General features: G+C 32.4%; 2 protein-coding genes across 2 annotated transcripts; one reads left to right on the top strand and one right to left on the bottom strand.

Moving 5' to 3' along the window:
• Window positions 1-6,502: 6,502 nt before the first annotated feature.
• LOC132189194 (rust resistance kinase Lr10) lies at window positions 6,503-8,841 on the bottom strand. Its single transcript, XM_059603800.2, has 3 exons — window positions 8,007-8,841; window positions 7,864-7,890; window positions 6,503-7,778 (listed from the first exon to the last, which is right to left on the bottom strand). The coding sequence occupies exons 1-3, from the start codon at window positions 8,707-8,709 to the stop codon at window positions 6,667-6,669; spliced, it is 1,842 nt and encodes a 613-aa protein (XP_059459783.2). The 5' UTR covers window positions 8,710-8,841; the 3' UTR covers window positions 6,503-6,666.
• Window positions 8,842-9,025: 184 nt separating this feature from the next.
• LOC132167286 (rust resistance kinase Lr10-like) lies at window positions 9,026-14,593 on the top strand. The gene is made up of 8 exons (XM_088513736.1): window positions 9,026-9,724; window positions 9,826-9,861; window positions 9,967-10,002; window positions 10,235-10,267; window positions 10,894-10,935; window positions 12,144-12,185; window positions 12,827-12,868; window positions 13,145-14,593. Exons 1-8 carry the CDS (start codon window positions 9,067-9,069, stop codon window positions 14,254-14,256), a joined length of 2,001 nt encoding a protein of 666 aa, XP_088369862.1. The 5' UTR covers window positions 9,026-9,066; the 3' UTR covers window positions 14,257-14,593.

Here is a 14,593-nt window from a genome sequence, read left to right as displayed (position 1 = left end):
GGCTCTTGACAGTCCCATTTAAGATAATGTATGTAGCTTGGATACTAAATGAGTAAATGTAATGGCAAATGTACCATTCAAATTCTAAGGTCATGTTTTGTCAGAATCGACCTTTGGAATAGAATTAAAGTAACCGTTTTATTGTTTGATGAGAACTTATTCTTAGAAATAGGAGTATTGATGGAAAGCACGCCTGGCGTGCATCAACAGTGATGCACGCCAGGCACAAATTTTTTTTTTATTATTATTTTATTATTTTTTTTAAAAAAAAAAAAAAAAATTTTTGCACTGGCGTGCGTGGGCGTGCCACGCACGCCGCGTGCATTGTATCATTACTCTAGAAATAGTTACTCACTTGATAATAACTTTTCTTTTATGAAAATGAATACCTATTCCTCAAAAAAATTAGAAGGATAGCTATTTTTTTAAGGAATAGACACAATTTAAAAAAATAAATAAAAAGAAAAAAGAAAAAACATTTTTATCTTTATTTTTTTTTCAACCCCTCAACCCTAAAAATAAAAATAAAAAAATTGTTAAACTTAAAGGTGACTGGTCGCCTTTGAACGAGGGGCGGTCACACCGCTCCCAAAGGACTGGTAGGGCTTGTTTGTTAAATTCCTTGGCACTATCCATTCTCCACCACACTATTCACTTCATTTTTTTCAAAAAAAATATTCTCACTTTTATATCAAATCATTCACTTTTTATATCACATCATTTACTTTTTATTACTATTCAAATAAAAAAATCACTACAAAACAAAATTTTTTATTTTTCAATACTACTTTTTCATTTTTCCATACCAATCATTATTATTATTTTTTTTATTCATTTTTTCATGAACAGTACCATGGAAAATGCACAGTGGTGGGGTGTTTAACAAACACCCCCGTAGACTTCGTTTTTAACCCATATGGCTGAACTACCGTACATAGTGTGCAAAAGTTGGTGCCCATCGCACCATGCTAGCTGGGCAGTCCCATCACAGGTCTGTGCATTTCAACCACGTGGGTTGTCATAGATCTGCATTCAATTTGTAGCGGAGCTGCAGGTGAAGCTCACAGGCATGGTGGCCCACCATTTCACCAGGAAATGAAGACCACATTCATGGACCTCAAGTCTCGGATCAACATCTATTTTCTACTCAATTACTACTTTTTTATTTATTCTTATCTTATTTTTTACATTATTATTTTCTAAAAGCCACAGTTTATATATATATATTATGCTCTTTTCTTGAAGACTATCAAATTATTGTTGTCAATTGAGCTTTACACTCTCGGACATTTATTGACCATAAGAATCAAAACAAATGTGAAAATTAACATGTAATTCTCAAAGTAACTTTGTCTTCTTTTTTTTTTACGTTTTTTTTGTTTTTTTGGTCTTATAGTCATCTATTTCTGAGTGGATCATAAAGTGATATTTCTTTGGATGGTATGAAAAGTTCACGTGATACAAAAAGTCCAGTTAAAGTTTTGTCATCTATTACTACAGTCATCATGTATCCTCCTTTCTTAGTTGCTTCTTTTCTTTGTCTCGTAGTAAATTCTACGAGACAAAAGAGTCAAGTCTTGGAACACGCTTTCTGTCTTTGAAATATCAGCAACTTATTTAGTTGTAATAAATGGTGTGAGAAATATTAGTTGATTGAAGAAAAAGTTGTGGACCACCACCCCAGGCCAAAATGAGAAAATTCATATCCTCAGATATCAAGAAACTCATACAGATTGAATAAGCCAGCATGCATCACGTGAAGTACTTGGCTACTTGGCTATTGACTAGAAAAATCAACTGGAAATGGAGTATCCTCACCCCTTAGATTATATGACAACCCAAGAAACTAATAATTGACTTTTTTATAATCCTTGAATTGGTGAAGAGTGGCATTAATCTCTTTTTTTTTTTCTTTTTTTTTTTTTATCATTTTGTAGATAAGCAAATAGCTGTCTACCTTAAAACCGAAAAAACAAATAAATAAATAAATACATGCCGCTTGCCAGTTTATTAGATATCATTTTCTTAATAACCAACAAGTGAAATTGGGCTTGAGCTTGGCGTCGGGTTGGCGTTTGTGGACGTTGAAATTCAAGCTGAACTAAAGAACTCACTAGCTAGCTTACTAGATTTGGTGTTTCGGTTACCTTTGGACCTGAGGCTGACGAGATAGGAATCCACACTTCTACTCAAAACTTTTTTTTTTTTTTTTTTAATTATTTTAATTGGAGATAATATGATGAGGATAAGTATTCAATGCTAAAATAGTGAGAGAACGGCAATTATTTTTATTTTTATTTTTTATTTTAAAAAAAACATTAGTCAGTAGGTGCCATCACTTTTAAACAGCTAATTAATTTGCAATTGACGCTTATTAAAATTATTTATAAAGGTCAGTCTTACTTAATAAGGAACAAATGCCATTATTTTCTAAGAACATCATGCATATAACAAAATATAGTTGACTAGTTGTCTAGAGGATGGCTCCTAAAGTGATTATCATGCATCATCTTTTTTCAACTGCTTCTTTTCTTTGTCTCCTGGTTCTCCTTTTTCTCTGATGTATGAAAATTTCACATGATACAAAAGAGTTCAATCTTAAAACACGCCTTCTGTCTTTGTAATGCCAGCAACTTATTAGTTGTATTGGTGTGACAAGTCTCATAACTTGTTAGTTGATTGATTTGAAGAAAAAGTTGTCGAGGCCTACCACCAATAAGTAGTACAAAAGGTAAAATTGTTTTTAATTTTTAATTTTGTTTTAATTTGCTATATAAATAAAAATCATTTAATAATGTTTTTAGATTATTGGGAATCTAAAAATCATCTAAATTTCGGGTCGAGGATATAGTAGATTGATGTCGGAGCTTAACTTTTACAGCTAAATTTTTTGTTTCTAGTTATTTTTTATTTTTATTTTGTATTTAAGCTACCCATGTCTTAAATCAGTTTACACGAAACAGATCTAATTCTAAATAATCGCAATCCAACTAAATATACATTTGAATTTTTATAAATTTAAATAGTCTAACAAGTAAATCAGACAACTTCCGACTAGGTGATCTAATTAGTTATACTAATTATAGTGAAAGAGTATTTTAATTTTGTGTTTTTAAAAAGTAAAAAAAGAAAAATATTCATCCATTATAGCTAATAGAATATTATCTAATTCATTTAAAATTGAGAGATGCTATTCCATCTCTTTAATCCCCTCTTCTTTCAATCCATTCAATTTTTTTTGTAAAATTCTTCTAATTTCGAACTATTTCACATGTACTCTCAGTATATGTCATTTATAGGTTGTTCATTCAATTAAATGCAATAAATTCTAAACATGAAACTGGTGTGTGCATTCAATTGAGTCAACCAACGCTGTTGTATTTCATTGAATGTTGTTATGTTTTATTTAATTAAAATGTGAATCAATGTTGTTTCCCTTCTCTTTCTTTAAGTTGCTTTTAATGCACACACCAATTTTTTTGAATTCTGTTTCCGTTCTCTTTCTTTGAATTGCTTTTAATGCACAAACTAATTTTTTTGAATTGCCCTGGGTTGATATCTCTTCCCATTACTTAAAATCAAAAATTTTCACGTTATAAAATTGTAGCCCTTCATTTTAAACTGAATAGTCAATAAAATTATTTAAATCTCAATAAAACAAAAGCTAATTTAAAATTAAAATTTAATTCTTCGATTATACAAAAGTAGCTGGTATTTTATAGATCATTAGATTTAAAATAAAGGACAACGATTTTATAACATGAGAATCTCAAATTTTAAGTAATTAATCATTCTCTTAAATTGTATGTCACTCAATTTCAATTAATACTAACCTAACTTCATTAATGTTCATATGTGCAAATGAACTAGATATTTTATATTGGAGGAATATTGGGGTGGTCCGGCCACCCCCAATGGGGTGGCCAACCACCCCTTATTTATTTTTTTTTCTTTTATTATTTTTTGTTAGTGGAACATATATCTCATTTGTGGCTTTAGGATTTCTAAAAAAAAATCTTATCCATGAACTGAATGTTCTCCAGTCCAAAATGGACTAGAGAGGATCATTGGGAGTAGTCCGGCCACCCCCAAGGGCCAAACAAATTTTTTTTTTTTTTAGATTTGGCCCCCCGGCCACCCCCAAGGGCCATGGGTTGGCCGAAGCCAACCCAGCCCCAAATTGGGGTGGCCGGACCACCCCTTAATATTTTATTTTTTTATTTTTATTTTTATTTTTATTTTTATTTAAATCTGGTTAGTGGACATGTGTCCTATTTGTGGCTTTAGGATTTCTAATAAGAAATCCCTAGCCATGAACTGGATATTCTCCAGTCCATTTTGGATTAGAGATGATCCTATTCCAATGCATTAGTTGGAAACAGATCCTCTTCAGTCTATTTAGAACTGAAAAATATTCAGTTAAAGGCTAAAATTTCTTTTCAAAAATCCTAAGACCTCAAATGGGACACATATCCCACTACTGAAATAATAATAAAATATCATTTATGGTTTAGAAAAATTAAAAAACAAAATAATAATAATAATAATAATAAAAGTGGTTGCTGGCCAACCCCAAGGGCCGAGAAAAAAAAAAGAAAAAAGATCTAGGGTGGCTGGTCACCCCATTTTTGCCCTAGGGGTGGCCAAAACCACCCCAAGGCAAATCCATAATTTTTTTTTTTTTTTGGCACATGAGGGTGGCTAGCCACCCCCTATGGCAAAAATGGGGTGGCCAACCACCCCTTATCTTTTTTATTATTATTTTTTTAAAAAAAAAAACTATAAATGATATTTTATTATTATTATTGTAGTGGGACAAGTGTCCCATTTAGAGCCTTAGGATTTCTAAAAAGAAATTTTAGCCTTTAACTAGATATTCTCCATTATTAAATGGACTGGAAAAAATCTATTTCCGCATTAGTTGGAACATGATCATCTCCAGTTCATTTAAACCATATAATATCTAATAAGTTATCTGGTTTACATTAGTTGAAATTCTAAAATCAAGCAATTAAGAGCATTAAATGAATTTTCTAAATCTCTCAAGTTAATTAGAGAGGGCGATCATTCTAGGCTCTTGACAGTCCCATTTAAGATAATGTATGTGGCTTGGATACTAAATGAGTAAATGTAATAGCAAATGTACCATTCAAATTCTAAGGTCATGTTTTGTCGGTAAAATAGACCCTTTGAATGGAATTAGAGTAGCCATTTTATTGTTTGGTGAGAACTTACTCTTAGAAATAGTTATTCACATGAAAATAACTATTCTCTTACAAAAATGAGTACCTATTCCTCCAAAAAAAATTAGAAGAATAGCTATTTTTTTAAGGGATAGACACAATTTTTTTTTTTTTTTTTTAAAAAAAAGATAATGAAAAAGAAAAAACATTTTTATCTTTATTTTTTTTCCAACCCCTCAACCCTAAAAATAAAAAAATAAAAATTGTTAAACTTAAGGGTTACTGGTCGCCCTAGAACGAGGGGCGGTCACACCACTCTCGAAGCACTGATATATATATATATATATATATATATATATATATATATATATATCCCCATTTAACCCATATGTGTGCAAAAGTTGGTGCCCATCGCACCATGCTAGCTGCGGTAGGCCTATCACAGGTCTGTGCATATCAACCACTTGGGTTGTCATAGATCTGCATTCAATTCGTAGCGGAGCTGCGGGTGAAGCTCACAGGCATGGTGCCCCACCATTTCACCAGGAAATGAAGACCACATTCATGGACCTCAAGTCTCGGATCAACATCTATTTTTTACTTAATTACTACTTTTTCATTCATTCTTTCGATTCCGATCTTATCTTATTTTTTACATGTTCGCACAAGAGGAAGAGGGGACGGAGATTCGAACTAGTGATATTTATTTCATAAAACGTAATCCTCAGCTGATTGAGCTTACTTTTTAGGACTTATTTGAAATTCAATAAATCCAAGAAAAGAACATTACTTTAGGACTTATTTGTTACTAATTAACACTACTACTAATCAAAAAATTCGGGCAAAAGAAGTGCAGATTGCTAGCAATTTCATTCAGTACCATCATCATCTCAAAAATCATTTTGATGAGGCAAATCGTATGTTCAATTTTTGGACGATGGGTTTGGAGTAATATGGTGTTTTCAACTTAAATTATTTTGGTCTTTCAATTTAATGTGACGAGATGTTATTGGATCATGCTATAAAATGGTAGAAGTTAAACTCATCTCAAAGTAGATAATTGATAGTCCTCAATACATGCATAAGTTAAAAATGAGAGACAAATTAAATAACAGTTGAGTACTCAATGTGTTATATAAATATATAGTTTGCCTTAAATCCGTAATGTGTTCTTATTAAGATGCATGCTCCATTTTTGTGGCTATCGAACTTGCCTACGTTGCAACTAAAAACAAATTAATTCTTTAGATTACATAACAACCCTAGACACTGACAAGTGAAACAGGAAAAAAGGGGCTAAAAGAACAAAAAGGTAAGAAGAAAACAAATATAGCGCGTACTTTTTTATAATCCTCGAATCGGTTATACATTGATATAAGAAAAAACTTGAAGTGCCAACATTGACTAAAAGGTTAAATAAGTTCTAAGACTACAAGATTATTGCAACTTACAAAGTTATTACATATGCCAAATTCACATACAGTTATTCTAATTCTGGAATGACCTCCAACTCAAGATTTTGACGTTTCATAGGTGTATTTGCATTAGTTTTTATGTAGCCTGCAGAGGTAAATGGATTAGGAGGCATAGTTAATTTATCTTCTTTTCCTTCCAACATTTGAACCACATTTTTCATGGAAGGACGATCCACTGGGTGCCACTGGATGCACCAGATTCCTACAATTGCAAGTTTCATTGCAATTTTAGAATCTCCATCATCTTCAACATAGATTCGTATGTCTTCCTTTTGCTCTAAGAGATTGTAGATCCATTCTGGAAAGTAGACTTTGCTAGTGTTCTCAACTGTAACGTCAACATTTTTCCTCCCTCCAACTATTTCAAGTAACAACATTCCAAAGCTATAAACATCTGCTTTTGAAGACACATTTCCAAAATTTCTAGAGAACACTTCAGGTGCAATGTAACCTATAGTCCCCCTAGCTGTGGTCATGGAAACTGCACTTTGATCCTTTGAACACAACTTGGCAAGACCAAAATCAGAAATTTTTGGATTGAAGTCTTGGTCTAGCAAAACATTACCAGGTTTGATATCAAAATGGAGGATTCGTTGGTTGCACCCTTGATGAAGATATTCAATTCCTTTTGCTACGCCAATAGCAATATCTTGCAACTTATCCCAATTAAGAATACGGTTCTTGGTGGCTGTTGAAGATATGAACTTCTCTAGAGAATCATTTGGTAAGAACTCACAAACTAGAGCACGTCTAAATCCATCAGCGCAAAACCCAACCAAGCGAACCACGTTAACATGATGGATCGTACCCATTGTTCCTACTTCATTTATGAATTCTTCTCCATTTCCCATAGAAGAGTTAAGGATCTTCACTGCAACATGAATTTCATTGGAAAGCTTTCCTTTGAATACTGTTCCATATGCTCCTTCGCCTAACTTCTCACTAAATTGATTTGTAATCCTTTTAATATCGGCGTATGAGTATCTTGTAGGTCTGAAATTTATGTAATCCTCCAAAAACTTTTCAACCTTCGCTTGATGTTCTTTTTCTACTTTATCATAAGAATAAAAACAGTAGAGACCAAAGACACATGGCAGTAGAAATGACCCTAAGATGACACCTGCACCATAAACATTCATGTATCAATAACTTCCATGTCCACAAGAAGAAGAATTTCAAATACCCATCCAAAATAGATGACTCACCAACAATGGCTGACTTTGATAATGTACCTATCAAAGATTTAACACATTCAGCTTTTCATTAATATACATTTCAAAACATAAATAAACGGACAACTAAGTTAATTGGAGAAAGGTTGATGAAATGAATTGGATAGATAGAATACCATGAGTATGTGTAGAAATAGAAATGCACTGATGAGTTTCTGATCCATTGCTATTACTCCTCACACATCTCTTGCCTTTGATCATTTCACAGTCTCTGCACGCTGGAGTGGACCACTTCAGTTGGACAAATTTGTCATGATGCCGTATTATACCGTCTGGAATTGATACAAGATTATACATCTTTGTACATGATACGAGGGACGCCGTGATGTCAGTCGCAGGATAAACTTGGTAGGTATGGTCGCTAAGACAAGAGATTAGATGGTAATCCATATTTTCTGATCTTGGGGAACAATTGAATAAGGCATATTTATAAAGGCCATAATCAGGGTCTTGTTGGCCATAATTATAAGGGTCTTCGACTTTGAATCGGAAAGGAGTGGAAGACAAATTGAGCCACCGAAGCTGGCTTGGAAAGCAATTATCAGGATCATACAATTGAATTACCTGAGATTTGTAGTCAATATGTTTGACAAAAAGCTTCACTGAGATGGGCAGCTCGAGAACCGTATGTCTTCTATCAATGCAGGAGAGAGTAAACCCAGGATACCCAGAGTCATTTGGCTGGGTGTTAAGTTGGAAAGGAAATCGGATGGCTGGGCCATGGCCTCCACACCGTGATTCATTAGCGCACACAATTTGGCCTTCTCCAACGTCGACTATGTTGAAAGCAAGAAACAAGAGCAAGTATGAGATTACCATTTCTAAGCAAATATCTATCTCTGCTCTCAGCAATATTGCTTCTCAGCCTCTTAAATAGTTTGGATTTCTCCAGTGATTGCCTCTCACTGTGTTCAAGGAAATTTCGGGTGAACTTCTCAAGGACATGGACGTCAGTGGCTTATTTTAACTTTTAAGTCCATCTCACTCCCATTGTTACCGCAAATGCCCTCTTCTTTCTTTTTAATTTATAAAATGCCTATTTTTCAAATATCTATATGACGTAAGTGCTTACGCCTTGTAAATGTACGTTATTTATAAAAGGCTTTTAGCTGTGGTTGAATGTGGAAACCCTCTCTCTCTCTTTCTCTGGCTCTCTCTCTCTCTAGATCTCTCTCCATGGCAAGAGGAAATATGGTACTCCCGGCCCTTATTGTTGTTGTTGTCCTACTACTTCATCAAAGTTGCAGTACTAGTGCTAAGCCTGATCATCACTGTCCTGCTTCTTCCTGCGGCAATATCCGTAACATAAGCTATCCGTTTCGATTAACCAGCGATCCAAAAAACTGTGGCGATCCAAGGTATACTCTCTCATGCGAGAACAACCAAACAGTGTTGCAGTTATACGGTGGAAGATACTACGTACGACTGATCGATTACTTCGATGACAGCATCCGAGTTGTCGACCCACGTGTTGTAAAGCATAATTACTCATTCATCCCTCGTTTTCATCTAGACGCAACTAATTTCAGTTCAGGGGATCCATATAGTCCTTACTCGAGTGATCAACTGGTATTCGTCAACTGTGAAAAGCCAGTGAATTTTCCGTATCATTTTAACATTTCTGCTTGCGTTAAGGATGATGAGGATGATGGAATGTATTCTCCCAAAAGGTATAGATATGTTCTATTCTCGGTTCCTGCAGTGTATTTGGGGGACTTGTGCCAAGTAGACCAAATATCTCTCTCATCATGGGCGTTCATGAGTGGTATTCAAGACTTCAATATTTCCTGTACAGAATTAGTATGGGATTTTGACCTTTCCTGGCGTGAAAATGGTGCGTACATAAAACATTAAATTTATTTTTCTCTCTTTACTTAATTCTTGGATTTCTCACCCCATAAACGCTGACGTACGTTATTCTTTTCTTTGTCACAGAAAGGATTGGTATTCTAGAGAAGATATACAGAAGAAGTAAGATTTCAATCTCAACGACTAAAGGATATATATACAAAAGTAAGGTTTAAGTTACCTTTTTATTTATTTATTAATTATTGATTTTTTCTTTTCATCTTGTAGTTATTCTGGGAATACTCGGACAACCAACGTGGTCAAGTAAGTGATATTATCTCTCTCTTTTGATTTTGATTTCTTTCTTCTTCTTTTTTTCTTTTTTCCTTTTGTTATAAACGGATTATTCATTGCGCGCAATGTGATATTATTACTATGTTTACATAAAATAAAAATAAAAAAGACAAATACTATACTTTCAAATTTAGAAGAAATACTGAGTTTTAATTTTGTTTTCCAACACTGATACATGTTATTCTTTTCTTTGTCAAAACAGGACAATCTCGAGGAGAAATATATGAGTCCAAATGTAAGGCTTCAATCTCGATCAAAAAGTTATTTGCAAGCAGATACATAGTATTTAATGAGACAATTACATAGAAATATTTGATCGATTATCCATTTTGTGCTTGGGGATCAAAATGGCTGGTCTCAAACTTTTAGGTTTTATGTAGATTAATTATGAAATAATGAGGAAAATGAAAAATAGCTTAAGTTTCTTTCCTTGACTTCTTTGACTCGAGACGTAGGCGAGTTTGGCATAAAAAAGGACGTACGTGTTTGATAGGTTTAGTGTTGGGTTTTGCATTTTTTTTTTAAAAAAAATTTATATGTATAATTTATTTGGGAATGATATTTTTGGTTGTTTAGGAGAACATTGATTTTTATTTTTTATTTTTTAAGTTGACTCGATTTATAATTTGAGAGGAATCATTAACAATAAAGTACGTAATAGTTTCATGAGTGTATATGTACGTACTTTTTCCAATTCTAAGCTACCTAAAGTCTAGAGGTGTATAAAGTTATTTATGTTTATTGTTGAGCATGGCCCAAGCCAAAAGTTGTTTATGCAATTTTATTAGGTCATAGACTTTTAAAATTATTCAAGTTACCTTTTCGATTAATTAATGATTTTTTTTTTTGTCCATGTTGTAGATATGAGGGGGATAACAAGACAACTAGATAGATTGATAGACGGTAAGAACGTATTTATCTCTTTTGATTTTGATTATTTTTTTTTCCTTCCCTTGCAATGTGATGTTATTGCTGAAGTTTGCATTATAAAAAAAAAAAATACAACAAATACTCTATTTTCAACTTTAAAATAAATGTTAAGTTTTAATTCCGTGTTTCCAAACACTGATGCATGTTTCATGAGTGGTGCATATGTACTTTTTCCAGAGTTATTTATATTTATTGTTTAGCATGGCCCAAGCCGAAAGTTGTTTATACAATTTTGGGTAAAGTTCACATACCCCCTCAAACTACCACCCTCCCAATTGACAATGTCCCCCCCAAACTTTCAATTGTGACAATGTCCCCTCAAAACTACCACAACATTGTCAATGGCTCCCCCAAGACTAGCAATAAGACAAAAATGCCCATATAGATTTCTCAATAAGACAAAAATACCCTTATAAATTCAAAAAAAAAAAATTGATTTTTTTTAAAAACGAAAAGTTTTAATTTAAAAATAATATTAAAATTTTTTTTTTTTTAAACAAAAATTTTTAATGTTTTTTTAAAACGGAAATTTTTATTTTTTCTCTTTTTTTTTTTTAATTTAGTTTTAAAAAACAAAAAATTTCATTTTATTAAACGAAAATTTTATTTTTTTTAAACGTATATTTGTATTTAAATAAAATTATAAAACAAAAATTTTTTTAAAAAAAAACGAAAATTTTCAATTTTTATAAAAAAAAAAAATCGAATTTTTTTAAATTTTTTTCTTATAAAATTGATTTAAAAAAAAAAAATGACCAATGTTTGGATTTTTTTTTTGTTTGTTAGTTTTAGGGTTTTTCTAGAAGTTTTAGTTTTTTAGTTTTTAATTTTACTAAGGGTAATTTCGTCATTAGGGGGAACATTGACAATTTTTGGTAGTTTGGGGGGACATTGTCACAATTGAAAGTTTGAGGGGGACATTGTCAATTGAGTGGTAGTTTGAGGGGGTTATGTGGACTTTTCCCTACAATTTTATTAGGTCATAGACTTTTAAAATTATTCAAGTTACCTTTTCGATTAATTAATGATTTTTTCTTTTTTATAATGTGATATTATTACTATGTTTACATAAAATAAAAATAAAAAAGACAAATACTATAGTTTCAAATTTAAAAGAAATACTAAGTTTTAATTTTGTTTCCAAACACTGATACATGTTATTCTTTTCTTTGTCAAAACAGTACCATTCAACTTATTACGAGGACGAATATCTTATAACGGAGGTGAGTCTTCAATCTCAAAAAGTTATTCGCAAGATACATAGTATTTAATGACACAATTACGTAGAAATATTTGATCGATTATCCATTTTGTGCTTGGGGATCAAAATGGATGGTCTCAAACTTTTAGGTTTTATTTAGATTAATTATGAACTAATGAGGAAAATGAAAAATAGCTTAATTAAGTTGCCTTCTCCAGGCCAATGTTTGCTTGATAAGAGAGCTAAAGAGGGTTAGAGTATGTTTGAGATTCCATTAAGGAATTTAAAATTTGGTTTTAGTATATAAAAAATTGTGCCAAGCAAAAATTGGTAAAAAAACTTAAGAAGCATTTCTTTGACTTTTTTGCTTTTTTTTAATTTTTTTTATAGATAAAAGTTTTATTTTCCAACGCAATCCTGAATACACTGTTAGTATGGATAGCTTGTTTACAAGCCTCGATAAGTAAATAATGCATCAACTGCTACATATTTAATTAGCTCAAGGTCGTTGAGAAGTATAGAATCGAGCTCAATCTAATTGAAAGCCTGGACACATAAATGCTGGATTGTGTTGCTTTTATTTCTTCTTAAGCATGGCCCTAGGTGAGATTTTTTTATGCAATTTCATTAATTAGTTAAATTTTCTTTTCATAATTTTTGCAGTTCTTACAATTGGGTTTCTAGTGTATATGACCATCAACTGGGGTAAGAACCTTCTCTCCTTCGATCTTTTTAAATTTTTGTTTTCCTTTTTCGCATATCATTCTTTAGGATGTAAAGCATGAATTTGCCAAAATGAAAAAATAAATTACTACCCATAAAAGATAACAAGTATTGTACTTAATTACTAGGCTTTAAAAGGCAATTAGGTGAGCTTTAACTATACAAAATAATAATAATAATAATAATAATAATAATAAAGATTTACAGCAATGCAACATGTGTTGGCTTACAATCCATTTTGGTGATGTTCTTCCATAGGAGTGCTCCATGCAGCAGCAAAAATGATACTGGGGACTCCATTTGTGATTGCATTCTTGATATATAAATGGAAGAGGAGGCATTTATCAATGTATGATGTTGTTGAAGAATTTCTACAAAGTCACAATAACCTCGTGCCAATAAGGTACTCTTATTCTGAAATTAGAAAGATTACCAAAAATTTCAAGGATAAATTGGGCGAAGGAGGCTATGGCACTGTATTTAAAGGAACGCTTCGAAGTGGTCGCCATGTGGCTATAAAGATGTTAGGTAAGTCCAAAGCTAATGGACAAGATTTTATAAGCGAAGTTGCAACCATTGGAAGGATTCACCATGTTAATGTAGTGCAACTCATTGGTTTTTGTGTTGAAAGATCAAAACGGGCTCTAGTATATGAGTTAATGCCTAATGGTTCTCTGAATAAATTTATATTTTTGTCAGAAGAATGCACACTCCTAAGCTATAATCAAATGTATGATATAGCTCTAGGAGTGGCTCGTGGGATTGAATATTTACATCAAGGATGTGACATGCAGATTTTACATTTTGATATCAAGCCTCACAACATTCTTCTTGATGAGAATTTTACTCCCAAGGTTTCTGACTTTGGACTAGCAAAATTGTATCCAGTAAATGACAGCATTGTTTCTTTGACTGCTGCAAGAGGGACATTAGGATACATGGCTCCTGAGTTGTTCTACAAAAACATTGGAGGAGTTTCATACAAAGCTGATGTTTATAGTTTTGGAATGTTATTGATGGAAATGGCTGGTAGAAGAAAGAACTTAAATGCATTTGCAGAACACTCAAGCCAAATATACTTCCCTACTTGGGTCTATGACCAATTGCACGACGGAAATGACATTGAAATGGAAAATGCCACAGAGGAGGAAAAGAAAATAAGCAAGAAGATGATCATTGTTGCATTATGGTGTATACAAATGAAGCCTAGTGATCGCCCTTCAATGAACAAAGTTGTGCACATGCTTGAAGGAGAAGTTGAATGCTTACAAATGCCTTCCAAGCCTTTCCTATCATCACTAGATACCATGACAAATGGTGGTGAGAATTTGAATGAATCAAATGAATCAAGTCAATCATCTCAATTTTAAATGCAAATTTAAAATTTCTGTGTAACAAATAAGAGTTTTTTTTTTTTTTTTTTTAAAGATATATCTCCTTATTACATAATGTTTTCATGTTCGATTCTATTTTCTCATAATTGACCAATAAAATTGGTTTTTAAGTTTGAGAAGTTATGTTGCTATTCTTCATTCTCCACTAGTAATATGTTGCTTTGTGAATATCACATATTGGATGGGACTAGTCCTTGTCATTTGGAGATAATATTGTTGACATTCATGAACTCTTATTCTTGAATATGGAAGCCAACAAACTATTTGAGCAGTTGTTTCTTTGAAAGATTTGAAGGCATGGAATGTTAAAACA

Source organism: Corylus avellana, chromosome 2, assembly GCF_965113065.1.
Source record: "Corylus avellana chromosome 2, dhCorAvel1.hap1.2, whole genome shotgun sequence".
Lineage (NCBI taxonomy): Eukaryota > Viridiplantae > Streptophyta > Magnoliopsida > Fagales > Betulaceae > Corylus > Corylus avellana.
Note: the sequence above shows the minus strand (reverse complement) of the source record. Positions and strands in the feature narration are given on the sequence as shown.